This window comes from Apteryx mantelli, chromosome 2 (assembly GCF_036417845.1).
Source record: "Apteryx mantelli isolate bAptMan1 chromosome 2, bAptMan1.hap1, whole genome shotgun sequence".
NCBI lineage: Eukaryota > Metazoa > Chordata > Aves > Apterygiformes > Apterygidae > Apteryx > Apteryx mantelli.
The window spans coordinates 140747779-140763337 of record NC_089979.1 but is presented as its reverse complement, the minus strand read 5'-3'; the positions used below and the strand labels follow the sequence as shown (position 1 = coordinate 140763337).

The 15559-nt window shown below is 42.5% G+C and overlaps 1 protein-coding gene across 3 annotated transcripts in view; it reads right to left on the bottom strand.

Moving 5' to 3' along the window:
* Positions 1–11321: 11321 nt before the first annotated feature.
* Positions 11322–15559, bottom strand: part of ICA1 (islet cell autoantigen 1) — a 73724-nt gene continuing 69486 nt past the window's right edge. For all 3 annotated transcript variants that reach the window (XM_067291651.1, XM_067291653.1, XM_067291652.1), the window contains 2 exons: positions 14723–14818; positions 11322–12237 (listed from right to left, as the gene is read on the bottom strand). In XM_067291651.1, the coding sequence (XP_067147752.1) occupies positions 12116–12237; positions 14723–14818 (218 nt within the window). In that variant the 3' untranslated portion in view covers positions 11322–12115. The remainder of the gene's footprint in view (positions 12238–14722; positions 14819–15559) is intronic.

The window sequence follows — 15559 nt, the reverse complement described above, 5'->3', positions numbered from 1 at the left end:
CTCAGGGAGAACAGCTTTCCTTTCCGTAAGACTGGTGATATCTTTGGGCATGTTGCATCAGGAAGGAAGAACTTGTGAAAAAGAAAAGAAAAAAGTAAGGTGTTGCCTTAAGTTATTAAATTTTTAACAGAAGAGCAAATATCTGACTCTGCGTTAGTGATTCCTTTGTATTGACTCTTCTAATTCATTGTTCCTCCTTCCAAAACTCTGAAAAACATTTAGCACTGCAATATCAGTCACTGAAAAAATAGGAAGTGTCAGGTTTAGCCTTATTTTGATTTCTGAGAATGCAGAGAGGGTCCATAATACAGACTTTCATTGCATGGTTTCATTTGGGATGGATGCGTATGGTGTGTGTGGGTGTGTGTGTTAAGAACTGCTGCCTCATTCAAGGGGTTCTTGTTCTTGAAATGAAATTGGATACAGTGGTGAATGTGAGTGTTGTCTATTCTAGTGGAAAATGCCAAGGAGCAAGGTTTGCCGCTCTGAGAGGTTAGTACCTGAGAGACCTGCTTCCTTCCAGGGAGGACTTTCTGTTTGGACCCTGTTCTGGAGGGGAATATGTAAACTCTTGAAAAGAAAAGATGGTTGGAGTAGGAATTTCACCTCCTATGCTGTAGGAGTGCAAAGGTGGCCTAGACCAAGTCTGTACCTGATTTGGAGGGCAGACTTGTATGTATGCCCTTGAGGAATATTTCTTTCTCTAAGCTATAGAACAGTCTCTGCAGTACACTGTTGCATTTGTGCAGGGTGCACTTTGGGCTGGGAAGGACATGGATGCGTTAACTCTCCAAAGGGGAATAGACATGGGTAAGTGTCATTCTTTCTCTGAATTAAGCCATTTATAGTCTCCAATCTGGGTCTCTTTGGTGGCATCCTAACTGCTAGGCTGTTGAATATATCTTTGTAGTATAGTTTGTTTTTGAAAGTGGCAAATGACCATATCCACTAAATGAGAAAATGTACCTACTCGACTGGACAACAGACTAGACATGCAGGAAAAAACCTTGTTTGGAAATCCTGTGAATGCTTTGGTGTGGCACATCCCAGCAGTCTGAGGTCTTTGGTAGCTGCACGGGTGCCCTGCGGCACAGGTGCTTGTGGAAATGCACTGCAGGAAACTGAAGTGCATAAAGATTTATGTGCCTTCAGGTTTAGGGACTGTTGAATAGAGTTGTCAGAATCATAAATCATAGGTCATAAATGTCATACAAATATCTGGAGATAATGGATATCTTCAGGTGGGGTGCAAGCTTAGTGGTTGCAGCTTGTCTGATCTTCTATGGGGTTTACGTAAATGTTAAGAAACAATAGAAACGGAAAGAGGAATTTGACTTTTATGACTAAATCAATAGTACATCTTTTTGTGTCAGTAACTGTCACTCAAAATTTTGGAGTTTAACCTGCTACTGGAGAAGTGCCTGAAATTGAGATGATACACTAAAGCCGAGTGACCTAGCAATTCTGAAGTTAACCAGTATTATGCAGTGATGAGGCAGTTAATTGTTATGTGCAATTACATGTAATATATGGCAGTGGAAACCTGTTCACCTTTATTGGTTATTAACATAAAAAGGTTCTGTTGCACAACAGTGATTTTTTTAACGTAGATAAAGGAAGGATTGTTTGTCAGTTGCCAGTTATGCACATTTCCATTAAAATTTTTGCTATTGACTGCACATGACTAATTCAACAGAATAAACTGTATGGCCTAAAATATACTAAAGAAAATGTGCTGCCACCAGATCATCTTGTTTAGGATTTTGGTACATCATAGTAAATCTCCCACCTTATTTAAAACTGGAAGTAAACCATAGAAGCTTCAAGGTGGCAATTTTCATAAAGAAATTCCTGAGTGAGTTAGGTGCTTTACTCCATATTAACATCACCAGATGAGATCCTGTTTTAAAGTCCCTTCTCCCAAAAGGCTGAGGGAAGTAACACCGTTTTGGTGATAACGTGGCAGGGAGGATAGTCACTTGAGGGATGGAAGCTCTGGGCTCCAGTTCCCACTGTGAATTTCTGTCCAGCTCTCTGATTTTTCAGGAAGGTGACCAATTTCACTACAAACTACTGATTTTTCTAGGCTGCACATTTGCAAGTCTGTCTTATGGAAAACAATAAATATATGCTGGGATAGAGAGTTACTGAGCCTGCCTCCCTGGACATTTGGGTTTCAGGCCTTAGTTTTAGGAGTAATGCAGTATTTGTAAAAGCAAAACAGTAGAGAGGAGAGAAGCCCAGTACAGAGTACCCAGATGGTGCTAGTTCTGAGTTTTGTCAGGAGCTCCTTGTTCATCCATGCAGGCCTCCTGCCACCTTTGCTCGATTTTCTGCTCATTGGGGTGGACTTGAGCTTGGATGAGATGATCCTCGAAAATCAACCAACGCTCTTAGACCCCTCTTCTCTCCAGGGCCATATCCCATGGGATTCTTCCAAGCACGTCCCTGAAGAGGCCAAAGTCTGCTCCCCTGAACTGCAGGGTTGTGATCTGCTTTTTGCTTTTTTCCCTCTTCTCAGGATCTTGAACTCCTCCATCTCATGGTCACTGCAGCCAAGGCTGCCCCCGTCTTCACATCCCTGACTAGTTCTTCTTTATTTGTAAGTACAGTGTAGCAGACACCCACCATGATGTCACCCATGTTGGGATGTGCACTAAGCCTGACCCGTAAGCTCTCAGCTGGCTCATCACCCATCCCTAGGCAGAGCTCCATGTGTTCCTGCCGCACTCCCACATAAGAACAACTGCCCCTTCTTGCCATCCCAGCCTGTCCTTCCTAAAGAGCCTGTATCCATCCATGACAGCACTGCAGCCATGTGAGCTGTCCCACCACATCTCTGTGATCCCAAGATCATAACTCTGCAACTGCATGTAGACCTCTAATTCCTCTAGTTTGTTCCCCAGGCTATGTGCATGAGTATACAGGCACTGCAGAGAGGTGCTCAGCTGTGCTGCTTTCCCAGAACAGGTTTGAGAGCTTCCCCATAATGCTGTTGTCTCAGCACTTCCTTATTTGTGTGCATACACCTGGGGTGGGCCCCCTTTAGCCCTGTTTTGTTAATCCTGAGGTTTGTCTTGTCCCCATCACCCTGCACCCTTTGCTTGCCAACCTGTTCCACCACTTTCTCACTTGATGATTGTGGGTCATCATCTCCCTCCCCTGTCATTCCTAGGCTAATGATGGGCTCCTCACCAGGTTGGCCAGCCTGTTGGCAAAGATACTTTTACCCCACTTGGTCAATTGGATCCCATCTCTTCCTAGCAGTCCTTGATCCTTGAGGAGGATCAGCTAGCTTGGGTGCTTCGCAGGACAGAGCTCCCAGTCCCTCACCTGCAACCAGGGTACTGACTTGTCTGTAGTTGCAAATCTGCAGGTGGGGCAACAGCCATAAAGTCACAGAAGTGCCAGAGTCAGGAAGAGCCACGAAGTGCCAGAAGTCACCAACTTCCAGTCTCTGCCACCATGACAGTCTCCATTTCCCAAGCCGATAACATGGACACCACCCGCCCCTCCTTCAGTACAGTTGGGGGGGTGCATTCTCATAGCTGCAGGGTCTCAGAGAAGATCTGGTCAAGCCCCTTTTTGTCATTTTTGATGCCGCTTGGTCTGTGACCTCCTTCTGAAGCTCCTTTGCTTGCTGACGCAGCTTGTCCCACAGCACGCAGCTCATCCCACTGTGTGTACCTCCTGCACTGCCCGTCTCTGCCAGCCCAGCTTCCGTAAGGGGCCCCGGGCTCCCCTGCAGCCCAGCCCTGCAGCGCGGCCTCCTCCTCAGGACAAGGCCTCTGAGGGCAGCCCTGCCTGTGGCACGTCACCACCGTTGCTGAGCAGGCGTACACCATCCCCAGAGTTTCCATCCCCCTTCTGTGCGCCTGCCGGCTGCCGTCCCTTATGGGTGGGAGATGATAGGTTTCCTGGGGCTTGTTGCAAATCGAGGATTTGACCTGGTCTCCTGCAGCCTTAAGGAAGGCAGCACCCTGTCACTGCTTCAGGCTGGCAGCAAGCGGGGTGCAGGAACCGTCCAGGCTCTGAGTCATGGGGCTTTCATAGGCCCTGGTGCAGCAACTGAAGCAACTTAATCAAGATCCCTCCCTCCCTCCCCCCCCCCCCCCATGCTGGTGGTGTGTACATTGGACTAAGTCTTCACCGCGGAAGGCAACTTGTTTTGTTTTGGCAATGTTACAGAACACAAGGACTTACGTTGGGGCCGTAAAAGCACTTTCCTATACCTTAAAACACTTTCCTTTTTTTTTGTTTTCTCTAACAACCATAAAAGAAAACAACATTATGTACTTCAGCATCAATCAAGCCCTCCATTAGATACTTCATGTGTTTATGGAGGGGGGGGGGAATGACCCAAAAAACTTACAAACAAGCTGTACTGTTCATTTTAACCCTAGGCCGGACAGTGCAAAATGCTCCTCAAAATCTCAAGTAAGTACGAAAATAAACCATTATGGATTTTTACTCTTTTCCAATTTCACTTAATGTTTGCTAACAGAATGGGCTGTTAAAACTTGTGGGTGGGGTGGGGGAGAGGGGTCTTGAAGCAGTTACTGCAACCTTTCTCCCTAAAGGTCTGTGTTTGCTTTTTAAGCTTGTTGCCCATTTTCGTTGTTTTGGCAAAGTTCCCACTGCTTAAATTGCAAGCCGTGAGCTGGACATCATACACTCTTTGAGGTCTTTCTAGCCTTTAAAGCGCAGCAGTAATAACTAGCTTAAGAGGCAAAGGTCAGTGAAGCCAAGAGGTCTTTTACCTCCAAAGAGAATTGAATCACTTCCTTTAAAAATGAAAGCAAAAGCTGTTAAGTACTCAGCATGGGAAGAAAGGGAAGGTTAAGGACGAACAGACTGAGAGTTTTGTTCACTCGATCATCAGGGCTTTTTGTAATTATTGTTTTCTTAAATGAAGAGCATTAAAGCCTGTGAAAATCTCAGTGCTAGCCTAGACAGTGCTTTGGCCACGAGCAGGGGTGAGCGCTTGATCCTGGCCCTCCCGGGGCCTCTGCTACCAGCTGCAGGAGCTGCAGCACCCCGGCGCTGTGTGGCTGCTGCTTCCCGGCCACTCGTGTGCTCCTGTAGCACTGAACCAGCTGAAACTTTTTTTTTTTTTTTTTGGCCAAGTTTTCAGCCAAATCAATCAGAGCCATTACAGGCCTCTTCTTTCAGTTGGAAAGGGCCTGGTATGACACCATGGGGCTGGTAGTGTGAGGGTGGTGACCCAAATTTAGCGGGGGTTAGGATGCTTATGTACCTGTGCCCTGTGAAGGGGCCTGGGCTCAGCTGCAGTCCTGGCTGGGGTCACCAAGGCCAGTGACAAGCTCACAGAAAGCTGAAGATGCTGTAGACCACAAAAATCCTGCCAGGGCTTGTCTTGCTCTTCAGAATCTCTGTCGCATTTTGAAAAATCAAGCCAAACTAAACTAAAACCCTGCCACGCTCAGGCTATCGCCCTGTGTTGTCAAACTCTTGTGTGGTGAAGCTCTGATACCTACGTAGGGATGATCAGGAAAAGAAGCAGCTGTGATAGCAAAGCAGTTGGTTTAATGGCCTGTCATTTAATTTCTGTTTTTCATGTGCCAAGGGTTTATTCTAAGGATAGTACTTGGAATAATAATGTCTCGGGTTTTGTTTTTTCCATTTCTGATCCTGCGCTGCTACATTCAGCAGGCTCGTTTCCTGTAGCCAGCTGTTCTCTGCCTGCCTAGGTGGAAACACTGCTGATGATTTCATTGCATAGTGGGCTTTTTTTTTTCTTTTTTCTTTCTTTTTTTTTCTTTCCAGCCTGTTCATGAAGAACATGGCTTCCAGCACCTGTCCCAAAGCCTTTCCTACTACCATAACAGCTATGGGAGTCCAAAATAGAAACGCAACACACTACAGACTAGGTTTCTGGGCTAGAGGAAAGACTTTTATTTAAAGAGAAGGCTGGCAGAATTCAGCTTACTTAGCTTAGGTAGGTCCGCAGTCACTTCTTAAATTGCTTATCTATCTGCTATTTTTCCTCTTGTATATTCATTACCCCATAATGATTCCAAAAGCAACTAGCTCAAATATTTGGCTGGTAAAATGAGCCAGACTTTCACCTCCAAGCCACAGCATGCTGCTCCCCACCCCCCCCCCCCGGCCCTTTTTTTTTTTTTTTTTTTTTTTTTTTTTTTTTTAAGCAGCCAAAACTCCACACCTTTCCACTTCAGGTTAGTTACAAGGTCAGGCACAGCATGCTTTCGATACCATAGACCAGAGTCAGAGATGATGCACCTGATGGGACTCGTACACAGCTCCTTGGCAGACGGCAATCTCATTGCTTCGTGGTGGGCTTCCTGTGCAGGCAGATACCTTGTGTTACATAAGGGGAACATTATATGTGTTTATAATTAGTAAATGAGTGGAAAAGTCAATTTTCTGCTTAGGAGAACACTGTTAATAAACACCTGGTTAATGTTCTGATTGACTACAAAGCCAGTCCACTTTGGAGATTGAGGGCTGATGGTGACTGAAGTCAAAACTTGCTGAACCTGCAGGGCCTGTTTGGCTATGGTACCCTTGGTTACTGTCCAGCAAGAGAACAGTAAGGAAACCAAGCCAGATAGATAGCAAACCCTTTACTGAAGGGCTGAGGCATAGATTTCTTAATAGTATTTAGTTGTCAGAGGGACTAAATAGCGGTAAGGCTCTGTTCCTGTGTCCTTCGGTAGCTGCTGGGAGTCTGGAATATACGTGTGTGCAGGAATCAAAACACAGCATTGGTTCCTTGCCTGTGTTATTAGGCTCACTCACTATTGGGCATCTTAATTAGACTCTGCACTCTAAACAAATGCAAAAAGCAAGGATGGTAGTCCCAACAGTGAGAAGCAGCTCATTTGTATCCTGTTTGTCAATGCAGTGCTAGACTGTTTCAGCATTTCTGCTTCTCAATAGAGGCAAACCCTCTGCTATTTGGCTGTTGGCAAGCTTAGTGGTTGATCTTCTTCCTGCCTTCCCATATGGTAGCTTATTTAAAAATAAGGCATTTACAAAGAGCATAAACTGTAAAAGCAGGCTAAACACTTGGGAGGTTACAGTAAACTCTAGATGCGCTAGTGTGCCTAGGCTGCAGTGAGGGCTCAGCTTGTACACCTGTAGTGTTAAAACCCTGGAAAGGTGCTGGGTCCTTGGAGGTCTTTGGCTTACTGTGGTGGAAGCTCAGCTCCTGCAAACAGTCCTTACCTATGGAGGAGGTCGCTGCTTGCCTGCAGTACAGCAGGGCCTCGCTGGTCATTGCAGGCCTGTCCCAGGGCAGGACAAAACAGATGGGTGCTGGAGGAAGCAGCAACTGCATGCTGGGAAGATGGTGAAGGGACCTTGAAAAAGTAAGGAGGAACCTCAGAAGGGCAGCTGGGCCCTCACTTTCTCAGTGTCTTGGTGTTACTCTTTGAAATGGACTTGAGAAAGTGCACTGAGAGAAGAAAGAAATATCCGGTTCATTTTTCCTTTGCCCTGGAGCTATCTCACCCCATGTACTTGGGAAGAGGCTCCTCTTGGCAACAAGCACGGACAGTACAACCACCAGCCACAGCTCAGCAGTGCTCATCCAGCATCTCCCAGCACCTGCTGCAGCACCTGATGCTCAGCCCCAAGAAAACCCATCATGCTACATAGCCTGTGTGTTCTCACATCCACCTTCGCTCTCATGCGCCGCTCCAGGTCCAGATCCTGGCACTGTCACAGTTTGTAGGCCTGCTGCTACTCCCACGTGGAGCAAACCTGGTCAGGCAGCTGCTGGTTGTTGGGTCACAGTGACCTTGTGGCCTTGGTGGTGCCAGCTTTCTGTCATGTGGAGCTGCTTGCTCTCCAGGCTGGCACACGGGGCCTCCCAGTCCTGTTGGTGTTCTGCTTGCAAAGCTGGGCTGAGTCAGGGCTTTGCAAGGTGTGAGATGGACAATGGAGGAACAAGTGAGGGTGCTAGAGCTTCTTCATCATCACAGAATCACAGAATCGCTGAGGTTGGAAGGGACCTCTGGAGATCATCTAGTCCAACACCCCTGCTCAAGCAGGGTCACCTAGAGCACGTTGTACAGGATTGCATCCAGGTGGGTTTTGAATATCTTCAGAGAAGGAGACTCCACAACCTCTCTGGGCAACCTGTGCCAGTGCTCTGTCACCCTCACAGTGAAAAAGTTTTTCCTCATGTTCAGATGGAACTGTCTGTGTTTCAGTTTGTGCCCGTTGCCTCACGTCCTGTCACTCGGCACCACTGAAGAGTCTGGTCCCATCCTCTCGACACCCTCCCTTCAGATACTTGTACACGTTGATAAGATCTCCTCTCAGCCTTCTCTTCTCCAGGCTAAACAGGCCCAGCTCTCTCAGCCTGTCCTCATAAGAGAGGAAATCATCTCCTCAAACACCTCCCTCTGCCAATAATTTGCTCAGTTTTAAGCTTGCAACGGGTTGGCTGCTGCTGAAATTCATCACCCTCCGCACTGAGCCAGGCCCAGTTACCTCATCTCAGACCAGTCTGTGTCACCAACAAAAGGGCTTGATGGCTAAGAAGACATGGACTACCTGCACCCATTGCTACATTAGCAGCTATATCAGAGTGAGTAGGAGGCCTGCATACCCATATGCTAGGTGGACACTGTTTTTTGGGCCTGAAAATAATATTATCTGCCCCTATTGTTTAAAGGACACCCATTTAGAAAAAAGTTTTTGGGGGAGAAAGGCAGGTGGCTGCTTTTGGCAAAGCAGTCTTACTTCTAAAGTCATCACTTTCAAGCCCATGCAAAATTGGATATGGAAAAAGCAAAAGGGAACACAGTGAGTCGTATTCTGCTACATTTGAAGTAAATCTTGATCACTTAAGAAGGTCAGAAAAAAAGTTTCTGGTCCGTTTTCCCCATGAGTGGTTCAATTCCCAAGGTGCACACTCCAATTCCCCTGAAGCAGCTGTTCTTAGATTTGTAGAAACCCAGACTCACCAAAATCAATTACATCAACTTTAATAAACTTCATGATAAAGACAGTTCATCAATTACCACTGTTTTTTCTTGCTATAGGGGTTCTGCAGCTATTTTTATTTTAAAAAAGTCCACTACAAAATAAGAATATGCAACTGGAAATCACACATATGATCAGGCACATGAAATCAAGACGAATGTTATGCTGTGCAAAACAATCAATCTATAATTTTATCAGAATGATTAACTACCCTGTTGTCCCAGTTGCTGCTGGGCCTGTATGCACATCATAGAAAATCCTATAACAACCGCACGCTGGCTTTGAGTTACTTTGTAGCTCAGCTCATGCCATGACTTCACTATTTGTAGTGAACTATTACTGTTTGTAACTTTGTAATTAAGGGTTTTGCCTGAAAAATGCCTATTTGCAGAGTGTTACCTTTCTTGCTCTAGTTTTAAATTTAAAAAACGTTCATGATCATAATCCATTGTACACAGGGACTTCAACTGCTTCTCTTTAATATAAATAATTACATTTAAAATACCTCTGGCTCTTTTTTAATTTAAAAGTGTGAAAAAATTGCATAGGCTAAAAGCTAAGAATTCAAAGCTAACTTTATTTAAAAAAATCATATATTAGAGGAAATTAATGCATAATATGAACTAATTGATATTGCAATTTTGGGGGGGGAAAAGGAAAAAAACTGCAGTTGCAGTTATGCTTGTGTAATAGGGATGACCATTCAGCTATTTTTCTACCTAAAAGCATGATAAGGATTCAGAGTAACGCATATCTTTAGCTGAACTTGTGATTAAATTGGCCAAATCAAGTCAGGAGGCCCTTTTTCTTTCTTCTTCCTTTTTTTTTTTTTTTTTTTTACTATCTTGAAGTCTAGAATCTGTGACCTAAGAAACAAACATAAAAAAATTTCAGCCTTAAAGAGCAGTCGATTAGCTGTTTTGAAGCCACTATGGCCTCATCTTTGCTTTTATCAGAGCTGCTCTAGCTACTAAAAATGCTAAAGCAAATTGTCCACAAGTGTTTTAATAACTATAAAGAAACATAATCTAGAGCAACTTTACCTACTACAGACTTGTTTACAGTTGCAAGAATCTGTTCAATGATTTCAGTGGTGATCAAGTTGGGCTGAAAATGCCAGCAGACTGTCTGTCTCTTGAGTTCCCAACAGTTCTGGCAGTGTAGATAATTACAGTTTGAGATGAAGATGATTTCACACAAACATCCTGTGTTATGAGTGCATACTAGCACTTGTAAGTATAAATGCAGCTAAGTGTAAATGCTAGTTATTTCCCAGTTTAATCCACTTTGTAGATGCCTTATTTACTACCAGACATTGCAGCCCAAATTCAGAAGTGCAGAGTCCCCTCCTAATGCCCAAGCAAAGTTGTGCATCTCAGAAAGACTTCACAGACAAGAGCTTATTGAGCAAGGAGCTGCCAGTACCAAACAGTAGGGAATACTGGGGAAGGAATTAAGTATTATCTTTAGATATAGTTAGGCATCCATGTCTACATGAGCTTACATTTCTTAATTACCATAAGTTCAAATGGCCTCAGTGCTAGAGACCAGCTTGGGTCCCCCAGGGAAGACCAGGCTGTCCTTTCCCCTTATATATAAAAAGAGACGGTTAAGCATCTGAAGAACTTCTCAGGCAAAAACTGAAGTACCTTGAGATTTCCAAACTATGTGGCACCTTAAGCAGGGTTTTGAACACTACAGTTTTGGCAAGAGGTGTTTAAGACTTGCAGAGGGTCCAGCCATATGGACTCCAGTCAGTCCAACTCATCATTCCACTGATAGATAGCACGTATGTTCTTTGTTGGACAAAAAGCTATCAAAGGCAGATTAATTCTGCTCAGTACAGCCTTCAAATGATGTTCTGATGTGCTTGAGAAGCAGATCAGTTCAGTTACCTTCTGTTTTTATATAGTTATTTTGAGGTTTCTAATACAGATACTTAGTTATCTAATTGACTATGAGGCAAGAATTAACTGAGGATACAGTGAACTGGTGGTGGAAAAACTGCACCTACATAAAAGGAAATCAGCTAAATAAAAAAGGCCAAATTTTATAATACCTGCTTTGCAATTTATTCAATGCATAAACAAATCTGCAGAACTTGTTATGTTAACAGGCTGCTGATGTGTTTTTTTATTTTCTTTTGCTGTAAACGGGGAAGCAAAGGGACATCGAGTGAGTTTAAGCTCTATTACTGTCTTACGGTATTACTATTCAGAAACAGTGTGAGTCAGTGATATGTATTATTAGGTACTGCTTAAAAACTGGTCATATACTTTATCTTCAGATGCTTGGTACATACCAGTTCAACCTCACACCAGCATTCCAGTGGGGATAAAAGGTCTTTTTTGTCAAAATCATTTTATTAAAGAGTTAATGTCACAACAAGCTCAACATAACACATGCTGCAGAAATAAATTTGATGAAAAATACTCTAAACAGAAATATGTATGTTTTAAAGGCATGGTAATCATCAGTTGCAAGAAACTTCTGCAAACAGGTGCAAATTCTGTCAGTACAATGGAAAAATTCAGTAAAGAAGCCTTCTGGCCATTTCTTCTATGTAGTGCAGCTTGTCTAATAATTTAAATCAGAAGGGGCACAATTTCCATGACTGCATAGACCCAAATGTATTTCTTCAATAATTAGCCCCAGCACAGATTTTTCACTGAGTACTAACAAAACAAATTTAGCTGACATCTTAACACAGCAGTAATATATATATTATATACATGGTAAATGTTTGACTCATGCAGTCTCCTCAGTTACATAATTTTTTTGATTTACTCAAGAAACATTATAAAAAAATAGGTTTGCAATTTGTATTTCACTCCAGCGTTAGCTCCGCATCACCTCAGGCAAAGACACTGTTTCATGAAATAATTTAATTTGGCAAGAAATCTGCCCTAATTCTTAACATCATTTTTGTAAATCCACATAGAAAATAAATGCGAATTCTTTATACAAAACAAGAGCCAATAACTATACCTATATAAAAGGGGATTCATTCCTTTAGTTTTATTATCATGGCACATACTTTATAGTTTCACAACAGCATACTGATTTTCATTTAGTTTTTTAAACCCCAAAATAGTGTTGATGAATGGAAGAATGTGAGTTACCATAGGCAGCTGACTCATGCATTAAGCAATTCATGTTCTTTATCAGTTTTCCCAACAGCATCAGGATTGGATAATGGGTCAAGGTCAGCAAAGAGACTAAACCAAGCAGTCAAATCTTTAGGATTCTTTGCAGGATCTGGAGAAAAAAAAAAAGAAAAGTACAAACTTGGAGTATTTACTTGTCAGCTATTTTAAAACAAAACTGACTGAACATTTGACTGAGGTCAAACAAATGCCATGGTATTGTTTAATTTATTATTTAAGGCACCTCTGACAAGACAATCAGAATGCGTAATTACATTTTAAAAAACTATCTTCAACAGAATATGAAATTTTTGTAAGAATGAATGTTGCACATCTGTTTGCCTGTGCATTTTATATGGCTCCTGCAATGATAAGTACAGGAACAATTTAATTATTTAAAAATAGAAATAATCTCTCTGTGTCTAGCTTTTTGCAGAAACTGCTTTGTTTTGTGAAAGGTATTTTACTTGTGTGCGCACCTGTATGCCCGCAAAAAGTAAAAGGTAATGGAAGCAAGTTTTAGATTCAACCACATCTTGTCTCTTACAGGACTGAATTCCTTAGTCTAAATCCAGTTCATGTGACCATTCTGTCCCCCTGTATATGACCCTCCTGCACTGCCATACAATGTCATTACCCCTCTGGAATGAAGTTTTAACGGGAAGGCCTTGGCTGGAGAAAGAGGGTATGTTTGATTGCCAATCCAGTCCCAGGTACAGCTTCTAGTACTAGGTTGTGCTTTTTGATTGATTTCTACTTTTACTGCAAGGATCATAGTGATGAGTTCACAGAGCATGTACTGACTATCAACAAGCTGCTGCATGTTGTACCAGATGGAGCCTTTCAGGGATAGCAGCTTCACTCCTTGTCAGAAGCACTAGCAGTAAACACACTGGAAGTTCACAAACATGTGAATCTGTGGTCAACTTCATGTCTGTAGTCTGGGGCAAGTAGCCAGAAATTGCTATTTGAATGCCCTGTAGTCCTGAACCATCCAAAAGAACCTTTCCTTTCCAAGGTAGTATTTGCCTTTGGTGTCCAAAAGAAGTTGGTGAGAAAGGAGAAACCTAAGTCAAAACAAAACTGTTTTCTCTCCTCTCTGAATCTTCTTGAAGGAGCTACAAGAGTATTTCAGTTATCAGTGGTCTCAAAATGAGAGAGACAGTGAATATGCGCAGATGTTTCTTTTGACAAAACAGAAGGAAGTCAGTCACCTGAGCACGAAGTCTCAATCCTACAAGGGCTGAAGGCTAGCAAGGTGATTCAGATTACTGGCAGTGGCACTGACAACCAGGTGTTTGCTCACTCTTCAATTATCTTTATTAACAGAAGTGAGGGCCTGCATTGTGCAATAGTTTGCAAGGTTTCTAATATCAGCAGTGGTTTCTTTAAGCCTAGCTAGACTACTGCCACTGGACTATTGCATCTATATGTCTATAATGATATATAGACGTCACAGGTGTTCCTACCTTCTCCTATCATTCCAAATGGGCAGATGTTCAAGTTACAGAGGAGGTGACTTTGGCTGCTATAAGATCGTGCATCACCACTTGTCCTTTTTTTTTGGTGATCCTCTGCTAACATGTACTGTATTGATAGTGAAATATGATGCAGTCTTCTACTTGAGAGAGATAATGCTCCAGCGCTGAGCAAAAGCATTCCTTGTGAACCAAGGAATTTATGGACAAAAAAAAAAGGCTCTGCATGGCAAGACTTTTATTGTCTTTGTGTCTGGAAAACTAGAGTATCTGTCACTTTCATAAACACAGATTTGAAAGTAACTGAATGTTGCTCCTTCTTCCGGTGCATTTATTATAGCTGTGATGTCTCACTCCGTTACAAAACAGTTCCCAAAACCTCTTAACTATCCTCTTCTGCTGGGCAGAGAAAGGTCAGTCTTTTAAGCCCAGAAGGTGAGGGAAGGAATACATAATCATTCATTTCTTGTGCACTGAAGATCTTTAATGTAGGCTGTTTGACTGTGAATGCACAGAATAGGCTACACGCTGGCGATAAGGATTCTACATTTTCCGGGCTCAGTTATCCAGAAAGCCATAGCCAAAATCAGTGGGGCTTTGTCTCAGTAGATGGCAGGACTACGCACTCTCAGCTCAGTTGCAACAAGTGAAGTAAGTTTCAAACAGATAACTACTGAAATGATGTATGTTGTCAATGAGATTTGCAGTTAGGGCTCTTCTACCAAATCAGTAGCATGTTTTTTAGCTACAATGTCCTCCCAGAGCTTCAAAACAAACAGTGTTTAGCTAAGACTAAGGGCATGAAGATGCTATGACTCAAAATTGAAGTAGTAGAAGAAACTGTGGTTTCAATTCCCTCATCACACAGTAAACTACTCTCCTGACATACTACCAGCACTAAAGCCTACAAAGCCCACTGCCACATACACACATACATTTACCATATGCATAACCAACACTGAAACAGAGTAATTCATTAGTAAGCATAAGATTCTTGATGTGTAACTAATATAAAAATATATTTTATTATGATGGATTAACCGAGAAGACCAGAAAGATACAAGATTCACAACTAAATAGGAAAAGCAAAGTAACTGAAAAAACATATGAATATATCACCTTTCATGGGCGTCTTGTTAGCATTCACATTCAGGCTGTTTGGTTTCTGTGCTGGCTGTGGTATAGATGGAGGGCTGACACTGTTAGCTGCCCATCCTAAAATTCAATAACATAGGAGCATTAGTGTTAAGTAGTAATTACTTTGTGAACTCTGACACCCCTTTATCTAGCAGGACAAAGCTCCCAGCAGCTGATGGCGCAGAACCTTCCTACATTATGCTTACAGCCATTGTATCTTTCCTCTTACACAAGAAATTAGCAGGTAGATTCTGCAGACGAACAACATCCTTGAAAAGAGATTATCTGCTGATCCGTTTCACCATCCCCAGATTCAGGCAACTGCACACTTCTCAAAACTTTAACCTAGCTAAAAAAGAATTTTCTTGTCACTTATCCAATCACAGGAACACTTGCTTACACAAATGCCAGAGCAGTAATCAAGTCAAGCACAGAAGTTGGGAGAAGGATATCACATTTGGTTGAAAAATCTCACACATACTAAACTTTTCTTCTATCTTTCTTTCCTTTTACAATTCCAAGGACTTTCATTTCATTGACAAATCCAGAAAAAATATGCAGAGAACCCGGATTTTTTAATTAATTTTGAAATGATTAATTCTGAAAAAAATTCATTTCTGTCCAAAGCACTTTGAAGAACGAAATTCAGCATGTATGACTTAAAGTTAACTTAAAACTAAGGTTTTATAGGATATTTTTCATTTTTCCTTCATTTGTAAGGATCTTCTCAGCAGGGAGAGAGTAACTACACAGGAGAAAATGAAACTGGGTACTCACAATTTATTGTTCTAACATGCACATTCCATAGCCACAAGAGAG